Source organism: Thermobia domestica, chromosome 8 (genome assembly GCF_964235325.1).
Source record: "Thermobia domestica chromosome 8, izTheDome1.hap1.1, whole genome shotgun sequence".
NCBI lineage: Eukaryota > Metazoa > Arthropoda > Insecta > Zygentoma > Lepismatidae > Thermobia > Thermobia domestica.
Window position 1 is genome coordinate 170783589 of NC_137461.1, and position 24569 is coordinate 170808157.

The window sequence follows — 24569 nt, forward strand, 5'->3', positions numbered from 1 at the left end:
TTTAGGCTAAGGGAGACGGATCATTAAGGTAAATGATTGATAATAGAAGAATTGGTTGAATGAGGGCGGGGGAAGAAACGTGAGTATCTCGAGAAAACCTACAAACTTATTGACAGGGAAACGAAACAGAGTTGAGCACTCGATCGCTGATCCGCAGTTGTCATAGTCTAGAAGAATTAAGAAGACCATATAAGTGATAGGACTACTTCATTAAACTTTTTCATTTCAGTTAAATTAAATCATATCGTGTTGCGAAACTTACAGAAATATTTATTCGTGATTCATGTTTTCCGAAAATTTGGTCCGAAGAAAATTCATGTTGTCAGCAAAACATCCTTTTTTGGGTTTCCTAGAAAGCAAAGGATTGTCATATTTTAGGGATAATAATAAAGTATTGATTCACAAAATATCAGGAAAATTATTAGAGCCATTTTCAACAAAGTAATCGGGTCATCAGCATTTTTTTAAATTGTATAATAGAATGTATTATGCAACACGTAAGGGCTATTAAAGTGTAATAATAATTACCGCTTTTGTGAAAATAGTAGGTTTTGGAGAACGTTTTAGGGATGTTACATGTAAGATTTATTCTTGATAGCTTTGTTACAGGCTAGATTGGCAAATTTGTGTAAATAATTAAATTTGATCTTGGATTCCTTCTGATGGATGTCAAATCAGCATAATGTAATTAATTTGTGCTCGAGTTCTCCAGTTGTGAATAAAATACTATGCTAATTTATATCGTGTTCAAATTCTCTGCTACGAACGAGTTATAGTGTATATCTAAGAGGTTCAATTGTCTGAATCGAGCAAGCCAGGCGTTGAGAAGCTGAAATCGAGTTAACTTCAGGCTCCCAAGCCTAGTATTCCAGTGCGAATATCGAAAAGTTAAAAATATCTATATAAAACAATGTTAGTAATATTAATAATAATTGTATCGTGTTTTCCCCGTAACGATGTCTCCAGGACTAGGAAAACCCACGCGCAGCTAATTAGAAAGAATTAAAAGTCGCGAACAGTATAAACTTTCCGAAGGATTTTCACTCTTCCCAAGCCTGATAGAGAAGATTGTCTCTAATGCAGCTTCGATAGAACTAACTGTACTGTCTTCCCAATAGGGAAATTAATTTTATATAAAATTTAGTTGTAGATTAACTTCATTAAGTTTTAAGTAAACCAAAAATAGATATCAATGACTATATTATATCTATAATTATACAATCTGTGACGGTCTGCTCTGTTACTCCCTAATCGACTGAAGATAATATAAAGAAAGAAAAAGATTTACCATTTTTAACTGAGGTTAAGGATCTAAAGCTACTGTGCATAATGACAGTAATGACACAGTGCTTTAGGTATCAGCTTCTAATGATTTAAGGATAATGATGAATACATTAATGAACAAAATAACAATGGATTAATTAATAATAATAAAGTAGAAAAATACTTTTAAAAAAAAGTTACTAAGTCTGGATCAAATTTATACCACATATGTTAAGGATGTCTGAAACAAGATTTTCTTTGCTTGGAATCTGATGGATTCCATTTCCTAATGTAAAACGCAAACCTGTTACCTCGAAAACCAGTTATCTGCGTTTAATAGCAATAAATGAATGTCTCGTAACTTTAAATTTATGAAAAAATACGACCAATGAGGCTGGTTACTTAAACGTTTGCAAAAGAAAACCTACAGAATTTCTGGAAGCAGTAATATTTAATTTACCTTTCTATTTTTATCAAACAGCTTTCATGTTGAACAATTCTCCACAAAAATATTTCTCAAATCATATTATATGTTTACACATTAAGAATATCAATAGGAAGTGGTCAAAGTTAAAAGATAGAATGTTTCTTAACAGAAGTTAATATGATGTCGAATGTTGTCGAAATTATGACTTGCTAGCGATACGGGATGAGTGGAAAATTGCAAAGATACGCTGGCGAATATGAAAGAATAGCCTGGATGAACGTATCCATATATATATATATATATATATATATATATATATATATATATATATATATGTGTGTGTGTGTGTGTGTGTGTGAGAGAGAGAGAGAGAATATACATAAAATAGGGTGACCGAAATAACTGCAAAACCTCTTGAGATGTGGTTCCTGATACCAAAGTAAAAGATAAAAAGTCTAGACCAACTTAAGTGCAGAAATGCTTTCTTTTCACTCTATAGCCATTTGAAAATTTGTCGGAAAAATGCATAAAGGTGCATAACGGAATGTCGGATCGAAGTCAGATAAATGATGTTCATTAGTTTTAGTTCCAGATGTCATTAAGGCACAATTGGATGTGGTACAGGTGCGGCGCAAAGGTAGTCACTCCAAGAATTAGGAAATTCGGGTATTCTAGGAAAGGTAAAGATAGAAATTATTTATTAAAGATAGAAAAAACATCCAATCTATGAGAGACCATATAAGGTCCAAATTCTGAACGCAGATGACTCTTCGCACTTAAACGATTGCTGAATAATTTTGAACAGTTAGCGCTGCATTAATGGAGGTCAGCACTGTAGCGTTCCGCACCATCATAAAAAGCTTCTAGGGTGGAGTGATAATTTTCGGAAAAGTTCTCTTCGTTGATCACGATCTGTCACTGCCTTGACCGTTTTCGATTCTCGTACGTGATGGATTTCTTCATCAGAAGTGCGAATCCGATACATCAATCGTTCTCGGTTATTCCGTACACTGAGAAGTCCGCGCACCTCCAAAATAGATCCTCATTAGCAGATGTAACTCGTGGCTAACCGCTCGTGTAACCCAAGGGTTGTATTTAATTAACATTACACCTGACGTGACTGTGGAATATGTCTTTTTATCAGTACTGTTAGAAAATACTGTGCTACAAAACAAAGCGCCCGGTAAACAGAACTAACCGGTCTGAAGCAAGATTTTCTTTGCTGTTGGCAACTCCGTCCCACCCCCCACCCCATCAAAACAGAGCCGAAAATATTTGCATTGAATTAGAAAACCTCACTGTTTGCAGAATGTACAGTACTTTACCAAAAGAAACAAAATTCAGAAACAAATGTAAAGTGGAAGGAAAATAAAGTTTACTGAACATATCTTCAATAATCACACTTCGAAGATTCTCTGGTTGCGGAGGAAACTTCTTCCTTCTGATTCCTCATTGTTCTTTTACATGCTTCTGAGTCTGCCAAAATTGTATAGGCATTTTCCGGTAACCGTGTCACAACCGCAGCAGTGAGGAATTGTCATCATTCAAAAGGCACCTCTTCTTCATTTCTGGTTGCGAAATAGCAGCCTTCACTGCATCTTGGTCAGTGTTATAATTATGTTCGTAAACCAGCATTATTACACTTCTTCAAATCACTATTCAAAATTCCTTGAGACTGATGACTAGCTCTTTTACAACAACTTTCTTTTGAAATCTTAGGTTTGGTACATGTAAACATCTAAACAAAATTTCTCGCTTCCTTGCCTTGAACTAATCACCTCCATGCTTCCAGGTAATGACGCTGTTGAAAAGAATGAAATAAGAATTACACACTGAATTTATATTTTCATTTTTGGACAGATATATCGACGAACCAATCGGTTTTAAGCATCGCCTTCTGACTAACCAATCATGTTCAGAGATTTGTTTCCATTTCAATCGTAAGATTTTAATGAATCTTCGAAATATGTGTGATAGGGAAGAGAATCTCGATGTAAGGAAATTCCGTTGTAGCTAATATTATATTTTTACGGGTGTTTATAAATTCATCGCTGGTTTGATTCCTAGATCTACTATATTCAGAGCTATAACAGTACGGTGGTCCGGTTCCTGTACGGGTTGCCATATTTATAACATGTCCGGGCTCTGTTCCTGTTCAGGGCAGCCAAATTTATAACCCATGGGCCCAGTTTCGACTCTTGTTTCTGTTCGGAGAGTCACATTTATAACGTTACAGGTTCGGTTCCATACTCACCTTAGTTCGGAATGTCAAAAGTATGCCGTGTTTTGGTTGTATTACAACTCCTGACACTCATTATTATATTCATGTAGCTCCTTTGAATATCGCTGGTTTCACACAAGACGATTCCGATTCAATGTCTCATATATGAGTTGGGTAAGTCATAGACTTTTTCTTAAACAAGCATCGAACCTGGGACTGGGTATTTACAGTGACAAAAATCTCCACACCACCACCACCACCACCTTAAGATCCCAACAATGGGCATATTTGCATGGAATATCGTGTAATGTTACTCAGCCATAGTGTTGTAAAAAAACGTTTTTTTTTTTAAATAAAAAACATCGTTCTTTTTCATGTTTTTTTCAAATGTCTGTTTTTTTTTTCTGGCAACTATTATTTATTGATTTACATCGCAGATTATTGAAATAATCAACAGAACTTGAGTCCAAGCCCTCGTAACTTACAAATCTTTTGTTTCTTTGCACCTATATACTAGCAAAATTGTGTGATTATTCCTTTCGGCCCCACGTCATTTTTGGCATTTTCCTACATTTCCAGTTAGTGACTTATTGCTCAAAAACCATTCATTCGATTGATGTGGTTAAGGCTTTGTTTTTTAGAAAATGGATGTGGCTATTTTTTGGTGTAAGTTCCATTGCAGTGTTGCCAATGGGTGGGAAATTATTGAGGGAAATGTAGGGGTGAAAATTTACAAAAAATTCCCCAACCGAATTTCAAAATTTTTTGTATCTAGTACCACTGCTGCTATATGGGTTCAAGTCACCCAAAAAATCTTTGCTGTGTTTACAAGGTACAGTGAAATCCTGAAGTCGCTTGCTTCCATCCAAAGAGGGATAGAAAAAATCCTGTCATACACATGAACATTTGGCACTTTCTACGCCTCACAAGCAAAAATCAAATATGCCGGGGCTACAGCTTCTCAAATTACCCTGTTGAAACTTTTTATGGTGCGTTCTGTAGGCCAAAGACGAAGCTTTCAGGTACTGGTACGTTTGTTTCAATGTAGCCAGTAAGAGGGTAATAATAGAGGGGAAAAGGGAAATTTTCCGAATTTTTCACCTAAAAGCGGGAATTAATTGTTTTGGCTGGAAACACTGCCATCAGACAGACGAAAACTATCTGAAAATAAACCTTAGTACTCCAAGAATATATCCTACAAGTATCATGGCGATATATAACAAAGTAAGCATGAAATTAAAAAAAAATCTCATTCTACCTCAGAAATTCACCATTTTCTTACCATTTACAGAACATGGTTTGTTATAAACCTCAACTGTACTTTTCCTAATTATTCTAGTGAAACTTTTTACAGTGCGCTGTGTAGGCTAACGATGAGGCTGTTAGACACTGGTACGTTTATTCGAATATAGCCAACAAGAAGGACATAATAGAAATAAAAAAAAAAGGGAATTTTTCCAAAATTTGCCCTAAAATCTGGAATTAAAATTTTTGTAGCTGGCAACACTACTATCAGACACACACAAACTATCTTAAAATAAGCTTTGGTATCCCTCTAATATATCCTACAAGTATTGTGACGATATCTAATAAAGTAAGCATGTCAATAAAAAATATCTCATTCTACCTTTAAAAAAATCACAGTTATCTTCCCAGTTATGCCTGTTGTTCTGTATGGTTGCGAAACATGGTCGCTTACTCTGAGGGAAGAACATAGACTGAAAGTATTTGAGGACAAGATCCTGAGACGAATATTCGGACCCAAGAGGAACGGGAATGGGGAATGGCGGAAACTTCATAACGAGGAACTACGTAAGTTATATGGTCTACCCAACATTGCTAGGGTCGTCAAGTCTAGGAGGCTTAGGTGGGCGGGTCATGTAGCCATAATGGAAGAAAATAGAAACGCTTTCAAAGTCTTGACTGGAAGACCAATCGGAAAACGACCATTAGGAACACCTAGGCGCAGATGGGAAGACAATGTTAAGATGGATCTCGCAGAGATTGGAATACAAAGTAGAAACTGGATGCAGTTAGCTAAGGATAGAAATCAGTGGAGAACTTTTGTGAACGCGGCATTGAACCTCCGGGTTCCACAGGCCATAGAGTTAGTTAGTTAGTTATCTTCCCAATTAGAGAATAAGGTCTACTGTACTTCCCTAATTATCCTACTGAAACGTTCTATAGTGCGTTTTTTAGAGCAAAGACGAGACTTCCAGATACTAGTACGTTTGGTCCGATATAGCCAACAAGAGGGAAATAATAGAGACAAAACAGATAATTTTTCCAAAATTTCCCCCTAAAATCTGGAATTAAATTTTCTGTAGCTGGTAACACTGCTACCATACAGACGCAAACTATCTTAAATTAAACATTGGTACACCACTAATGTATCTTACAAGTATTATGACGATATTTAAGGAACAAAACTTCTAATTACCAAAAATATATTACTGTAAACAGAAAAGTAGAGAAAAACTAGAAAAATCAAGGGTTAGAACCTAAATACGAATTTTTTGTGCGTTCCCTAATTACCCCACTGTAACGATCTGTACTTGCGTTTGTTAAGTAAGGACAAATGTTCGATTGGCGTAAGTTGACTTGCACTCGGACGTATAGGTACGGATTTATAAACAAAAATTTCTATTTTTTTCCCCAAATTTAGGAAAATTTTAATTTCCCTAATTGGCAACACTGCGCGCAGGTCCGTCCAATTGATGTCAACAGTTAGGTATCCATCCGAGGTATCTACCTGGCAAGTCTTAACGAGGTCTTTCTACAACGAAGGAAGCTACAGGGAAAAAAGAAGTAAAGGAAATTCGTAATTAGAAAATTCTCGAATTTTTGACTGGGGTGAAATTTGAGAAGGAAATTCGACATCAGAAGAAAATAATTAATATGATATAGTCCAACCATATTTTGCAAGAATAATATCCCGATATCTTAATTAGTGTCCACATAGGAGCGGATTAAACAAATGACACACACGTGTGTGCCACTTTGGCTACCTGGGCCACCGAGTATACATTTGATTACATTTTTTTGACTACTAACTCGTGTTGTTGTTGTAGTTATAATCTCGACTAATAATAATATCGTTGTTGTAAACAATAACTTTATAAGGAAAATTTTCTCTCCTTTTTACATCTTAGTTCCAACACTGTTGGTGAGAAATGCAGGGTTTTCAAAATGAATTTTGGGGTTTTAAGTCTTCGTAGTACTTATTACATTTTACGTACAATTATAAGCAATGCATCAATTAAAAGAGCACCTCAAACAGTCTTTGCTACAAGTGTTCAGTGTGAGATTCATTTGTCACACGGCACACATCTAGTCGATAGGCGAGAAAGGCCCATAAACTTTCCGCCATATGGCACAAAACACATTCAATTTAGGGGAGTCTCGTTTCAAGTGTACCATATCCTGAGGATTTGCTGACGGCGAGATACAAACATTATGAGTGTTCACATTAGCTCTTAGGTGAAATGTCGATTTATCACTGAAGACGACACGATCCAGAAAATCTTCATTATTATGCAGCAATATTTCACTTGCGAAATTGGCACGTAAACCGTAGTCTGTAGGCTTTAGACCTGTAGCAACTGCAAACAATAAGGACGTAGTTGCAAGCGCCTCCTTAATATTCTTCACACAGACCGTTGTACTGTGCAGATTCAGTCTATATTAAAACACAAAAAACTTTCTGCTCTCTAGTCTACATCTTTGCTGCTTGCTCTTTCTAACGGCAGAGACAAGAAACAATGCATGTACATGCGTGCGTACAAAACTGTTTGAGTTGCTCTTTCATTTGATATAATATTTATAATTGTAAGTTAATTGTAATAGATACTACAAAGTTTCAAAACCCTAATATTAATTTTGAAACACCCTGCATTACTTCAAATTATGTCATGCTATATTCATGTCTTTTATATACATGTCATCGGGGCCGGTCCTAGTCAATTTGTCGCCCCATGCAATGGCATAATTTGCCGCCTCCCCCTTTCTCCAGAAAGAACAAATCTTAAAAGTCATGCTTTTAAGTATGCTACTCCAGCATGAACAACAAAGGTGAGGGTAAGTGCAGTTGCACTCAGAAAGGCTTAAATAGTTACTAAAAATGCAATCCCGTTGTCTTTTTTTTTTTTTTTTTTTTTTTTAATCTATTACGTTAGTGAAAGATAAAGCAAACACACCTGCAGAGGAAAGATGGTAATCCTTTTTATAGAATTCATTATCGAGCTTCAATCTCAATGTATCAGTTTGCAATCCCAGTGCAACTAGCTCTTTTATCTTTATTTCTTGATTTCTCTTCAATATCTGTTAACATTTTTTTAAAAAAAACTTGTTTCTATCTTCAATGATAAGAAACTTGTTTCTGACAAAAACAAGACTAGTTGTCATATCAAAACTGTGATAACTTACTAAATGGAACAGATATTCACTACTATTCGAGAACTGAATTCTTGCATTTGGCAACAATCAAGCAATTTGTGCTCGGATTTATTCGACCATTTACTTTAGCATTGTCCATGTGGCCTTAAACTAATGCAACCTAAACATAATTTATGAATGTAGTATTCAAATAGGTCAGCTTAGTAAATGTAACTACCTCATCATGAAGTCTGTTTCCAACAAGAAATATTTAATTTAAATAGTATACTTATGACAGGTTTTGCCGGACCATCCAAACTTGCCGCTCCACGCAAATGCACGTATTGCATATATGGTAGAGCCGGCTCTGCATATCATATATATCTAGTCGACAAATTATTTATATATGACATTTAGAAAAATACTATTAGGCAAATTAGTATTAGTTTTTACCTTTAGACAAGTTATTTGAATTTTATACTGTTCGTGACATTATTTTCGTACTTATTAAAGGCCTGCTTTCACGAAAAAACAAAATTTCATTTCTACTTTTATTTCTTAGTTGATATTGATGAAAACTGCTGAAACCCGAATTGTTAATAGGTATGGCATTCATGTAAATTGTAAAATATGTGTAGCGTATCAGTATCTAGCGTTTAATTTATGTTGCATTTTACGGTGATTGTACCTACATAAAAATATTTAATACTTAAATAGACGTAAGATGCATTAGAAATGACTATTTGAAAGAAAAAAAAACGAAATTTAGAAAAAAAACGAGAGGCAGTTTTTTTTTTAAAAAAACGCACATTTCTGAAAAAAATACGAACGGTTTTTTTTTTTTTTTTTTTCTATTTACAACACTACTCAGGCAAGCACATGAAAGATAAACCAAAACAAATATCTTAAACTAACATACAACTTAAATATAACATGTTATTTTTACTCATTATTTCATTTTGAAAGAATCAATTCAGTTTAATTTTCTATCATTTTATTATGTGGCGGCGTTATATCTCTAGCTTTTTTTCTTTCTTTCTTTTTTTTTTTTTAACATCTACCCATAGTTCGACGTATCACAATTCAGTTACATTGGATAACACAACACTACACTATTTCACAACACTACACTATTTCAGAAAATTGACTGTATTTGTTTCACTAAAAATAATATTAATATTCACAATTTTAGCCCATGATTAACAGAATCCGTAGACGCGCGTGAACAACATGTAACACGGTTGCTGTTGAAAATTGGTATCACTGACTGTAACAATTTTTCTTCCAAGCAGATTTCACTGAATAATAATTAAAAAGCAAGTTGAGTAAGTCGTTGGTACCAACCAGCTTTGTCATTTTTGCCTTTATCTCACTGAAATTCAGATTAAACATTCCTGTAGGTTTACTTTCCGACTGTATTTCGTTGGCTGGCGCCGAACTGCATTGCATGTCATTTATATTCGTCCGAAAGGTGAAGCATTTATATATGTATTATTTAAATTAATTTAATGTATCGATGTGAATGTGCTTGATTTAGTGAATTCTATGAAACAGAGGCTCTAATTTTGATATATCGTTTCTTGATCTACGGTGCTTCCTTTTACCCACTTAATTTTGTTAATTCGAAAACTTAGTATGGTGCAAACTTTACTTCGTCATATTTAATGGCTATTATTCTCATACATCTAAAATGAAAACTGCGATATGGAGTTTAGAAAGTAACGGCAATCGTAATTTTAACTGGTAACAACTGGTTTTGTAAAGAAGTGATTATTAGTAGTAAGTAGTTGCAATATTCCTGAAGTACTGGTAATTCAGCCCAGTTATATCTTCAGTGTTTTTAGTCACTACTCGAACTTCTGAATCACTGTCTTTATTAATACGAAATTACTACAACACTGTTTTTAATATCCTTTTTTTCTCATGTTGTTTGTAATTTACATGTATTTTTCATATCTTCTGTTAATTTCTTTTCTTCTGTTTATAATTGCCGGTCATTATTTTAATTGAGAAACATCAATATGATTATTGAGCTCGTCAGTTTCAAATGTACGTTACACAAAAACATATAATAATTATGGTCGATAAAGCAATGATATTTTCTTGCAGGGAAAGAAAGACGTGGCTCAGGTATTCAATAATATTTTGCGTCGTCAGATTGGCACGAGGTCACCGACTGTGGAGTATATCTGCACAAAGCCTGAGATCCTGTTTACTTTAATGAGAGGGTAAGTGTGCAAAGTACCTGACTGAAGTCTTCTTGTGTACTTCCTTCATTTTACATTACGAAAATAGTACGTATGCTAGAAATTTATTTCCCTGTCCCTTTTCGTTAAGAAACATAAAATGTGTAAGATCTGAAGAAAGGAAAGAGAAAAAACCGAAGGAAATGCTGATCATTTATATAAATTTAATTCCAGTTTATTTTTCTTAAGTGTATAAAGCGTTGTGTCTGATTTGTACGTTTGTGATGAGAAATCAGTAAGAACTGCCATGATCGCATGCTTGAAAAGTGATATCCCTAGTGGGATCAACGGAAATATCAGTCCACAAGGCTTTTATAGATGTTAAAGCTCATACATTGGACAGGGGATGGAGCAGAACAACAATTATACAGGGTGTCCGAGAAGTCCTTCCCTGATTACAGAAATTGATAACTCAGGCTAGAAATAAGATAGAAATATGAAACTGGTGTTGAATTGTTTACAAACTATAAAAGTTTTTGTCTGTGTTAGGTTTGTTCTGTTTTACCAAGTCTCATTTTTTTTTTTTTTTTTTTTTTTTAGGTTTGTAGTACGTAAGTAAGAAGCCCAAGAAGCCATGCCAACCAACCAGGAGAAGGCACAGTGTGTCCTGTGGTACCATGAGACACGATCACCAACCACGGTGCAGAGACAGTTCCAGACAACATTTGGGAGGACTCCACCTGATGTCAAGAGCATTAAAGCCTGGTATGAGAAGTTCAAGAACACAGGGTCGGTTGCTGACCTTCCGAGGTCTGGTCGACCAAGAACCTCAGCAGACACGGTGGAGGCTGTGCGGCGGTCTTTTCTGAGAAGTCCTAAGAAATCGGTGCGCAGGGCCTCACGTGAATTACAGATGCCAAAAAGCTCTATCCATGACATTTTACACAAACGTTTATTGTTTCGTGCTTACAAAGTGCAACTCGTTCAGGCCTTGTTGCCCGACGACGGTACACGTCGATATGACTTTGCGGTCGAAATGCTATCACGTATTGAAGACGATAATGGATATCTCAGACGAATTGCCTTTTCCGACGAAGCGACATTCTTTGTCAGTGAAGTAGTGAATCGCCATAATGTACGCATTTGGGGTTCAGAACCCGTCAGGGAGTTCACCAGAGGCAGTCCAAAGGTGAATGTTTGGTGCGCGTTATTGCACGATCGAATTATCGGGCCATTCTTCTTCGCTGAGGATACCATCACATCTGCAGTGTACCTGGATATGTTGCAGCTGTATGCTGTTCCTCAGCTGCTTCAGTATCGCCCCGATGTCGTTTTTCAGCAAGACAGTGCACCACCTCATTGGGGTTTGGACGTCCGTGCCTATCTCGATAGGACATTTCCTGGGCGATGGATTGGTCGTGATGGACCAACAGCTTGGCCTCCACGCTCTCCTGACATAACCCCATTAGACTTCTTTTTATGGGGTTATGTCAAGGATGAGGTCTACCGAACACGTGTACCAGATCTTGAAACCCTGCAGCAACGAATAACCACAGTCGTTGCATCGATCCCTCCAGTGATGTTGGCTAATGTGTGGATGGAAATTGAATATCGCCTAGATGTGCTACGTGCTACCAAAGGTGCTAATGTGGAAGTGTACTGATGTGACCAAAACTTTTATAGTTTGTAAACAATTCAACACCAGTTTCATATTTCTATCTTATTTCTAGCCTGAGTTATCAATTTCTGTAATCAGGGAAGGACTTCTCGGACACCCTGTATTTAGTAAGTACATCTTTTGCTGTCATTTATATGAATTTACTGCACCTCAATTACAGGGCTGATTTGCAGAATATCATTGTGAATAAATCCCTCCCATTTATTGCTGTATTTTGTAATTACGAGTCAATTTGCAAAATGTTCAAGTTTGTAATCTTCTGTTTCCAGGGAGAAAGACGGAGTAATAAAAAAAATTAGCAATATCTGTGATGAATAAAATCCTGAATTAATGGCAAAATAAACAACCGAAAGTGCGAAGTAAAACATCAAAAATGGCACGCACTGTTAAAACACTTCTACATAGATAAACTGACATCAAAATATTTAAGATCTGGATTACAACAAATTTACCAATTGAACAGACCGTTAGAATAGTGTGAAATAAAGTATAATTTATTTTGTGGTTAGTACTTATCACTTAAAATTATTGGAAACCTGCAAATTGGGGAACGCGTAAGGGTCGACATCTAATGAAATAATATGAAATGGTAAACGCATTCACAGTATCATGCTTGCTGGAAAATATTTAATACACGTAAAGTACTTAAAGTAAGTCAGTTCATATTTTTGTATTTCGAAATAATAACAACTTTCGAAGATTTCTAAACGAAAGATTGTCTTCTATCAGGCAAAATTTACTTGAAATGTGAAAGTGATATTTTCACATCTACAGATGTGACTGGAACGTGCCGGAAATAAGTAATTTTTTGTAAAGGATTTAAGTCAGCATTTGCGTCAATAGGAGCATTGCTTTCCGTAACACTAGCAATGCTTTTCAGTTTTTCAGATTTGGATTATCAAACGCTATCATACTTTAGCCGAATGTGCACACTCTTGTCGCCTGGTACAACATTCAGCTTCTGACATTATCGTTGAAGATCGTAAGAGAATTAGTCAAAGTTTCCTTTTCATCAGGGTTGGTAATAACTTATGGGAACGTAATGAACTGTGTAACAATAAAAGCTAGATTCTTTATCAAGGAATTCTTACCTGAATTTTGAGTAATTTTAATTCAAGATTATCAAAAATGTCAATACTTACCTTCATTGAAAGTATCTGTACTTGTTTTGATCAATTCAAACTTCTTAGTATAATAAATAGCAACTGTTCCCCATCTCGTTAAGACTGTGGTAAGAGCGAAACCTCTGGACCTATTTCACACAAGATGCTTGTTCGCGAAGGGGCTTTCGTAAATCCCTGTATCACATTTGACACGTGTAGCTAAAGTCGAGAAAATGAGAATGCATTTCTGCATTTGTACGTAATGGAACGTCAGTGAGTTGATATGAGTATTTAGAAATATAACTGTAAAGATTTACTACTGTACTTTCTATGCATGTACCTGTATCTGTGATAAAAAGAAACCTTTCATATTTCACACTCTGACCACAGAACTGTCAGTAATATAAAAGAATGCCATTGCTATAGAATTTACTTTTTGAAAATTTCTTACGCTTGTGTTTGTACTTTCCGACACTTCTAAACTTGTAATTAAAATATTAGCAACCGAACTGCCTAGAAGATACCTATTACATCCATTGAAATCCATATTTCAATCACCAACACTTTCTCACGGATTTACTTTACAGTTCTGTTATGCACTGTATCAACATAAAACTTTCTCAAGGAATATCCCCTTGGAACTTCTTATTCTCTGCGTTTCTCGAGAAAATTTCTGAAGAAGAAAATCTAACTTTCACAAGAAATAAATTTCTACCTTCGCCCCCTGCAAAGCAGTGACGATTTTAGGGAGTGATCAGGGGGTAATGCCTCCTTGGTTCCCCAGACCGTATCTCTGGTAAGTCCGGATGTGATACAAGTATTTGTGCATTACCACTTTTCACTCTCAGTGTATTGAAACTCATGCCAAAGGAACTGTTCGGAAATCTTCATTGGTTCTCCTCTCTTACTCCCATGCCAATGGGGCCGACCTCTGACACATAGTTCATCCCTAATGTCATTCTTTATGTCAGTGATCCCGAAAACTATGCATTCGGCACAAATATAGAATGTTTTCGGTTCTTTTTGCCTGTCACCCTCCCATTCTTACCTCCATGCCAACCAAGGCTTAAGTTGGACTAGCAGCATTTACAGTGTCACTATTCATCTTTGCGACCCTGAAAACTATGAATTTGATACTAATATTGTTCGTATTTGACTATTTTTATATGTCACATTCCCCCCTTATTAGGGGTGGTTTTAGTGCCTCGCCCCTGCAACTATGGAGGAATTTCAACCAACTTAAGTTTACCTATAAATTACCATCTGAGAAACAACTGTGCTGGTGAAGTTTTTCGGAGAGGAATTCGTTGACTACTTTTTCAATATCAATGTGGTGGCTTTTGTCGCTTTTCATGCTGAAGATTGCCAAAGAGCTCAACTTCATCTGCACCATTGCTATGAATATAGGTTTTAATGGCGTTTAGTTCACTGGTTTCAGTGGCGTTTAGTTTACTGGTTTTAATGGCGTTTAGTTCATAGAATGCTCGCTTTGATGCAGGTTTTCAGCGATACAGTTGAAGCTGTTTGTTACTTATTTTCGGTTATATTGTATTTTTGTGAGTAACATCAGCTAATGTTTGCGAAGTTCTTTGCAAGTTAAATTTGTGATTAGTGGTGAAATTAAAAATGTAAATACTTATAATCTATTTAAAAGAAATAATCTATTTAAAAAATAATGTTTGTTGCACTTATTTTTAAATTAGGATTCAGTATATACTATTTTAAGAAGCCTCAGTGGTAGAGTGCTTACCTTTGTCGTTGGTCCTTGGTTTGATTTCAGCTCGTGCTAAGTGTGCTTCGTGGTAGACAAATACCGTGTATATGAGTTTCCTCGGGGTTCTGCAGTTTCCTCTCACCTCCTTCATTCCATTTCATTTATTAACATCACCGTCTCTCTTAACGTCGGAGTATATGTGTGGGGTGTTAAGCAAAGAAACAAATGCTTAACTTCGTAGCAGCGCCACCCGTGATATGAAGAACAGTTTTATTTTTTAAAATGCGAGAATTACACTGTTTCATAATGTTCAAATAGACCTTGCGTATTTTAAATTAATAGTATTCCGAAAACTGAAAGAGGTTAATACATACTCTTCTAGAAACATGTCTTCTTAAAATTTCACTTGTGTGTATTTGCGTGACTCAGAGTTCTTGAAATTGGTTGTGAAATTGAAGAGATAAGGAAGTTTGTAAAGTATCGTGCTATTTTATGTGGTGTGAAGCGTCTATACATGACATACATTCGGAGAGTGAGGTGACAAAGTATCCCAATGTGCGCTGCTTTTGTTGTTACTATTATTAAATATACTATAATTCTTACGTAAAATACAGTATTTATTTTTTATGCATCTGTACGAATATTTGATGGAAATATCTCGCAACTTTGTTTAGAACACAGACACAGGAAGCATGCATATTTACTATCTGTACATTTTTCGCCTTTCTCCGTCATTAAAATATGATAATATTCACTGCCGTATCCTAATAATTGTACTGAAGATTGATTTACATAAACGGCAAGTAAACCACGGAAAATAATATCGAAATGCTGAGTTGCAACCTTATCTTTCCGTCTTTTTAAATCCAGCAACGAGAGGAGGCTAGTAGCCAATGGAAAATGGAGTAGTAGGTAAAAATAGCTGATCAACAAATAATGCAAGACTTAGTCAGTAGTGCAACCTCTGGTTAGACGCTATCGTAATCGAAAAATTAAACTACATTGATACTGTAACCACAGCTACACCAAAAACGAATAGGAGCTTTCCTGGATGACCGAGGAAAGACACATGAGCAACTTAATACTGGCCCATTTCAAAACAGATGAGTAGCCAATTGTTGTATTTGTATCAGTTTTTCTCTGAAACTGCTGAACCAATTTGAAAAATCATTTTTCCGGTGAAAACCTTACGATATTTATGCAGATGGAAATAGGCTGTATTTCATCCCCGAATTGGAGGCCGGGAGAGCTAAGGGCCTATATTTTTTATATTCAAGGAAGCAACTGAGGAAGTAGGCTGAAACCAGTTTACTTCCATCATTGAAAATCATGGGAGCCTGTAGTGTGGGTAGGCCAATTGCTCACCCCTGGATTTTCGAAAGAAGCTCGGGCGGGCTTCAAAATACATATTAAAACAAATTTCCTAACTCACCCATTGCAGTATTGAATATTCGCTGTAATAAAGTTAATCAATATGCATCAATAATAATTACAGTACATTACATGGTAAATATATATTTGTCGTGGTATCAAATGTAAATATATGTTTATTTTCGATTTCGCTTGTGTCCATCTTCTGCCCCCACCCCCTTGGAAAAATCTTGTGTGCATTCCTGTTGAAAAGCTAATATAAGACATGTGGTGATAGATCATAGTTTATCCCAGAATACAAGGCCCGAAACGCATGAGCCGCCATTTTTCATATATGTAAGAAGCAATCTGGGATTCGAAGCAACTGATTGGATTTGGAAGAAATTTTTGACGGATTACTAATTTAATGCAGGTGGTAAATGAATATATTTTTTCTCAAATACGGATAGGAAGATTCCGTGATAAATTTATTGGTCAGTTTACAATAGAAGAAAGAATAGCGGATATTTCCCATCAAATAATTTCATCATAAATGATAAAATATATTATTTCAGTGGTTAATAATATTAAGAATTTATTTGAATTTCTTCAGTCTTAGAAACTAGTCATTTACCATCATTGCAACAGTGGAATAACAAAGTCAGTTTAGACGTCTGTGATAAGTGGGGTACAGAAAGGGGTGTCCGGGTTTTAACCCCTCTTAAGCAAGATGTAAATGGAAAATAAACATTTACCATATTAAGACATGCATATATACAAATACCTAAAATAATATGAAATTGGCAGCAGAAACCCCACCTTGATGAAATTCTTACGGTGTATCGTATCGTTCAAAATATTGATTCATGCTGAAGGCACATGGTATGAACAAGGGATGGGCGAAACCGGTTTTTACAAAAACCGAAATCCGATAAACTGACATTTCGGTTTTCTCCAAAACCGGTTCGGCAAAAATTTTGGAAAACGCATAAAACTATTTCTGTGGTAACGGAATTAGTTTCCGGAGATCAACGAAACAGTATTCTGGTCAGAAATAGAACCAATTTTGGAAAAAACCGGAACCGGTTTTGAAGAAAACCGAAACCAGATCCGGTGAAAAACTGAACTGGTTTTGGAGAAAACCAATAACCGGTTTTGGTGAAAAACCGAACTGGTTTTGGAGAAAACCAATAACCGGTTTTGGAGAAAACCAATAACCGGTTTTGGTGAAAAACCGAACTGGTTTTGGTTTACCTAAAAGCCGAAAACCGAAAAACCGGTTTTTGTGCCCACTACTAATATAAACCAGGGATTTAGTGAATTTTTTCGGACATTTTTTTAACTGTTCAATTACCTCGGTTCAGAATATTGAAGTAGTATCTCTGTAACTTTTAGGAGTATACGGATTACTGCTACACTTTGTAAAGAAAAAATAGCGACACTTGCTCGGATATGGTTTTTACAACATACATTAACCAATATGAGTTTTTACATGAATTGCTGATAATATTACAATGCATATTTTTAATGAGCAGTTCATTCTTAATACTTGTGCCGCAGTTTTAGGTTTTTTATGTGCATATAATGAATTTATATGCATATATTAGTGGCAATGTGTGTTTTCAGCAAAAACAGCTGTGGGAAGAACCAAACATAAAAGTATGAAAGATTAACAATAATAGCGCAAACCAAAAAAAGTAATTTCTTAAGAGTAAGGTATATTGTGTACGATCATTGAGAGGTACAATACATCAAACTAGGTTTCGTATATTGACCATGGGCTTTAGGAATAGTCGAGGCCTTTTGTTGACAAGGCTATTGCAAAATGCAACCTTGATTTCATGGAATCACACCCGGATTATCTGTTCCGTGAGTTCCATTCTATCCGAGATGGTTGTCTATTGAGTCTTCTACTCATATTGACCCAAATTTTACAATTGGATTCATGTCAAGTGAGTTTGGAGGCCACGTGAGTCTTAGAATAGTCATATTCTTGCACCACGTATTAACGATTTTCGCTCGGTGACATGAAGCATTAACGTCCTGGAAAACGAAGTAGTCCATATTTTCTTCAGGAAAGTTATCTTTAGCTGTTGTAAGAATTTTACGTACCAGAATTTGAAGACGTTTTTGTGTATCAAATGACTCTTCACATATATCCATTGTTCTGACGTCTTTGGCGGTAAGCAAGCCCATACCATCACTCAGTAACTGAATATTTGCATCTCTTAAACAAAATCCGTATGAAGTTCCTCGTTCATTCGTATCCACAACTTCACACCACTATCGTTTTCCACTATTCTAAAGACTTCAACGGAGAAAACAACATGCTTCCAGTTGTCATAAGTCCAAGTAGCATATCGCCTCACAAACCTACGTGTTGAAATCTTCTGTGTTTTTGTCAGTTTCGACTTTCCAGGCGGTTTTTTCTTCGTAATATCCTCTTTATACAGTTAAGATAATACAGTCGTACGAGTTACTGCAGTTTCAAGATCATCTCAAATTATAGGAACGATTTTTGGGGAAGTCATTCCTTAATTCTGCGCTACTATTTATTTTATTTGGCGATCTGCTCTGGGTGATGGTTTCTTTTTTCTATCACAATGTTGAGAAAGGGATGATTTCTTATACTATTTTTGCTTCTAAATTACTCTTTCTGCGGTCGAATGGTGGATTTTGAGTATTCCAGCCATGTCCCTTAGAGATGTAACTTAGCTGTGCAAAGCAAGAATTATGTCTTGTTCACGTGGCGACAAGTTAGATTTCTTACCTATCATACTTGTTTACAGTCCACATGTAGCAACAATTTCATACAAAAACAACGCTGCACAACAACAATATTGCCACTTGACACTGTTCAAATTATGACAAAGCAGAGAACAATCACAAAATGCTAATTACCTGGGCCTACACATCACAAATGCAATGCAGAATTCTCACTCCAATAACTTAGGAGACGTTCTCAGGTGCCATCTGGTGAGAATATTACTGATACATAAGTAATTAGTAACCGCCGTTGTACACCATAGGTGTCACAGATAATGCAAATGAACTATCACACTCATAATTTTCTTCTATTCCTCTTCTAGCCGGCTGCAACTATGGTTTTCTGTGTAAGTTACCTTGAGAATTGAGGTGTCGCTATTTTTTCTTTACAGAGTGTAGCAGTATCTGTATTACTATTAGGAGAGAGTGCGATGAGCTTTTTAACTTTTTTACATATACAGCATATAAATATAGCTACAATGAATTTTTATTGGTGTGACTTCCCACACGATCCACCTCAATACAGAATATTAAACTAGTATGTTTGTAACTCCTAGGAGTATACGTATCACTGCTAGCACTATTAAGAGAGAGTACAAGAAGATACTCCAACAAAGTATTTTTAAATAGGCAGTGTAAAAATAATATAGCTATAATCAACCTGTTCCGACAAAACTATGGATTGAATTCTTAACGAACTACATAGGTTTTAGCGCCTGAAAAATTTGTTTTTGTCGATTTTCTCGGAAATTACTGACCAGAATGTATTGTCAAAAAAAAAAAAAAAAAAAAAAAAAAAAAAAAAAAAAAAAAAAAAATCATGTTTCTCGCTGGATAGTATCTTTTGCCACTTACTATGAGATTGAAATTGGCACACGTACCTTTGTAACAACTCGCGGTTTAATTAAATGTTTTAAAGGTTTTAAAAGCCCAAGCGCCAACAAAATCGATAAATGCACTCGACATTATCTTTCTCTTTGCAGTTCACCAAGAAACTATAGAAATATCATAAATATGTGGCTGCTTGAAATTGCATTGGCCATATACCTATTTCACATCTCTTCAGGACTTCAATAAGTGACGATTAAAAATCCCATGCTCTGCCGGTGAGATAACATGCACACACGAACCATTCTGGAGAACATGTCTTTGAATTTCCGGTTTTCGATGACAGTGATACTCGTATCCGTTCAACATGTTTCAAACTCGGGATATTCCGAAACCCCGGAGTTTCGATGTAGCAAACGTTTGAACACAAACTCCAAATGACAATGAAAATATTTGAGTTAATTTCGTTGCTCAATTAGTGAAAATACGGGTGTATACGAATAAAATGCTTTTATAATAATACACAACATCAGTGAATTAAACACCAGACAAAGTATCAAAGCTTTATAATTATTTATGTAAGAACATAAATCTAATGATGTAAAGAGAATATTTAAAAGTAATTTTTATTTGACAAATAGCTGCATACAAATACAGAACGCACATATGTATTGCCATTACTCGGTATACTTAATTTGTTTTTAACATTCATATATTTTGTCAATACTGCCACATCTCAGATTGTATTACTCAAAGGGGTGTCATAGAGACATTAAGTTCAAGAAGAACTAGAAGTAGTACCGGGAATTATAGGTATATACCGTAATCCCAGAGAAATCAAACATTTTGTTAAAAAAAACAATAACAATATTTTATTTCAATTAACGTCTGTGGCTGCCTGATTTTTGTTAGTAACTGAGAAGGAAAAATACATGGCCAGCTAAGGCAATATCTGAACAGTCGAGCCCAACCGAAAACGCTCGATAATGATTCGATTTATGTTAGTATTTGACAAGGCGAGCCTATGGCTCTGAATATATATATATATATATATATATATATATATACAGGGTGAGTCAAAATAAGTGTTACAAGCCAATATCTCCCGAACTATACATCATATAAGAAAAATATTTAGAGACAATGTACAATACAGAGGGGCCTAAGAAATGAGTCAAACATTAGGTTTTCCCCGCCCCCCATTTTGGGGGGAGGGGGGTGAACGTAAAATTTTCAAATGGTAACATAGGTCGAGTGATAACTCGTTCGAAAGAGCTTGAAAAATTGAACAATTTTTGTAGGAAACAATTTTTGACATGGGGCACCGTTTTCAAGATGGGCCCCAAAAATGGTCCTGTATCCGATAAAATTTCCAGTAAGTGTTACAAGCCAATATCTCACGAACTATACATCATATAAGAAAAATATTAAGAGACAATGTACAATACAGAGGGGCCTAAGAAATGAGTCAAACATTAGGTTTCCCCCGCCCCCCATTTTGGGGGGAGGGGGGTGAACGTGAAATTTTCAAATGGTAACATAGGTCGAGTGATACCTCATTCGAAAGAGCTTGAAAAATTGAACAATTTTTGTAGGAAACAATTTTTGATATGAGGCACCGTTTTCAAGATGGGTCCCAAAAATGGTTCTGTATCCGATAAAATTTCCAGTACTTATAGTGTTACAAGCCAATATCTCGCGAACTATACATCATATAAGAAAAATATTAAGAGACAATGTACAATACAGAGGGGCCTAAGATATGAGTCAAACATTAGGTTTCCCCCGCCCCCATTTTGGGGGGAGGGGTGAACGTGAAATTTTCAAATGGGAACACAGGTCGAGTGATACCTCATTCGAAAGAGCTTGAAAAATTGAACAATTTTTGTAGGAAACAATTTTTGATATGGGGCACCGTTTTCAAGATGGGCCCCAAAAATGGTCCTGTATCCGATAAAATTTCCAGTACTTAAAAATCGGAAACGGCTAAGTAGAAAAACATGAAACAAAAAATGAAAAAGGTAAGCGCCATAAGCAACGTGGAATGGCGTTGTCATGGGGCCCCGGGGCCAATTTTAAAATTTCAAATCTGAATATAGGTCGAGTGATACCTTGTTTGATAGATTATGGAAAACTAAACAGCTTGGTAAAAGAAGTTTTGATTTCGGGCAAGCCTGTTTCAAAATGGCCGCCGAAAATGGTTCCACATTCAGATAGAAAGTGCAGTGTTCAAACTGAGTGTTACAAGCCAATATCCCGCGAATTATTTCATCAAATAAAAAGTGTTAAGAGTCAATGTACAATACAGACAGGCCTAAAAATATGTCGAACACGAGGTTCCATCATCATACTGTAAGTGAATAACAAGTAAAATGTTCGGGGGCAAAATCGACCTATAAGGGTTAACGTAATAATAGTAACAAGAAGAAGAAGAAGAAGAAGAATACTACGAAAAATAATAATAAAACTAGTAATAATAATAATAATATGAATGAAAATAATAAGACAATGAATAATACTAATACGTATGCGCAAAGAGACGGAAACCCGAAAATAGACATTAGAAACGTAGCAATAGCTAGTACTCTACCTTCTTAATAATGGCTGGTATACACAAGTGTCAATAGAGCCGATCACACAGGGGACGGGAATGTGATTTTCATTGTTCTACTGAGAACATTTGACTGTACCTGTGTGTTGTTTGTTCATGCAGTGTGAATAGTATGGTATTATTTTTTTCTTGTTGAGTAGTAGTGTTCAACGTAAAATCATCATTGATGTTACATTGCCTAGCTGTTAGTGAGAGTGTTAGTGACTTAAATGGAACTGGCAGTGTGGATATTGTAGGTAGGGGCTGTAGTTGTGTGTTGAACGGTTCAAAAGCGTAGAAAGAACGGGGTATCAACTTTGGTGATAAGTTTTCCGTACAAGGAAACGAACACTATCGCATTAATATTATTAGTTTGGGTAGCGTTTGAATAGAGCAATGGCGGTGTTTGATCATTGTGTAGATATGTTGCTGGTGTTGGGCGAATGTAGAAGAAACTATCGTAACGCGGCACGAATGTATGCAATGCGATATCCCCAACACCAACAAACATCTCACATGGCATTTCTGCGATTGGAGAGGCGTTTGCGGCAACATGGTAGTCTTGTCCGGGGACGAGGTATGGGTCGTTACCGCTCTGCAACCAATGAAGAACGTGCAACAGGAATATTGGCAGCAGTGCATGTAGACCCACATGTTACTACGAGACACCTCGCTCAGGCCAGTGGAGTTAGCCAAAGATCTGTAGTGCGTATTTTGCACGAGTACATGTTTCATCCGTATCATATCATCTTACATCAGGAACTATCTGGCAATGATTTTCATGCCAGATTGCAATTTTGTCTATGGTTGGAAGGTATGGAAAACAGACAGCGCAACTTCATATCCACCATCTTGTTTAGCGATGAAGCTACATTTACAAACACAGGACACATAAACCGACATAATATGCATTATTGGGCTAGGGAAAATCCACTATGGCAGAGACAAGTTGCTCATCAGCATCGGTGGTCTCTTAATGTATGGTGTGGAATCCTTGGTAACCATATCATTGGGCCATATTTTTTTGATGGACGTCTTACTGGTGATACCTATGCCGCATTTATCAGTGATGTACTATACCCGGAGTTATTAGAGAATATTCCTTTCGCTGAACGTATAAGAATGTGGTATCAACATGATGGTGCCCCAGCACACAACGCACGCCAGGTCAGAGCCTTATTGGACCACCGTATGGCGAATAAATGGATTGGGCGTCGAGGTCCTATTCACTGGCCTCCACGATCTCCTGACCTAACCCCACTTGATTTTTTCCTCTGGGGTTATGTTAAGGATCGGGTAATGTCCAACGAACCAACAACTACTGATGATATGAAGGAGCGTATCCAAGGTGTGTGTGCATCTATCACTCCAGAGATGCTACATGATGTACGAACATCCCTATGCCGCCGCTTACGGAGGTGTGTGGAGCAGGATGGAGGACATATCGAGCATCATTTGTAACATGGTAAGTGTTGAAATTATTTGCTTTACAGTGATAGAAATTACAATTTTTAACATCGCAGATACCCGTTGAATTACTAAACGTTATTCTACTACTTTACAGGATATTAGGTTGTGGTAATGCTGTTGTGACAGGCTTGCCTGAAATCAAAACAACTTTTGTAGTAAGCTGTTTGGTATTTCACGATCTATCAAAGAGGTATCACTCGCCCTATGTTGCGATTTCAAAATTCCATGTACACCCCTCCATACAAAAGCGGAACGAGGGAACTTCTTTAACACAAATTTCAGGCTTTCTGTATTGTACATTGACTCTTAACACTTTTCTTATTTGATACGTAGTTCGCTTGATATTGGCGTGTAATACTCAATTTGAACACTGCACTTTCTATCTGAATGTGGAACCACTTTTGGCGGCCATTTTGAAACAGGCTTGCCCTAAATGAAAACAAATGTTGTACGAAGCTGTTTGGCTTTCCATGATCTATCAAACAAGGTATCACTCAACGTATATTCCCATTTGAAATTTTGAAATTGGTCACGGGGCCTCATGATTAAGGCCTTAGGGACACCACGACAACATCATTCCACATTGCCTATGATGTTTT

At 36.2% G+C, this 24569-nt stretch overlaps 1 protein-coding gene across 6 annotated transcripts in view; it reads left to right on the forward strand.

Moving 5' to 3' along the window:
• Mo25 (calcium binding protein Mo25) overlaps positions 1-24569 on the forward strand; it is a 201628-nt gene that overhangs the window by 84290 nt on the left and 92769 nt on the right. For all 6 annotated transcript variants that reach the window (XR_014132748.1, XR_014132749.1, XM_081769268.1 and 3 more), the window contains one exon: positions 10395-10513. Coding sequence is in view for 4 of the 6 variants with exons in the window: in XM_081769268.1 (XP_081625394.1) it covers positions 10395-10513 (119 nt within the window). In the remaining 2 variants the exon portion in view is untranslated. The remainder of the gene's footprint in view (positions 1-10394; positions 10514-24569) is intronic.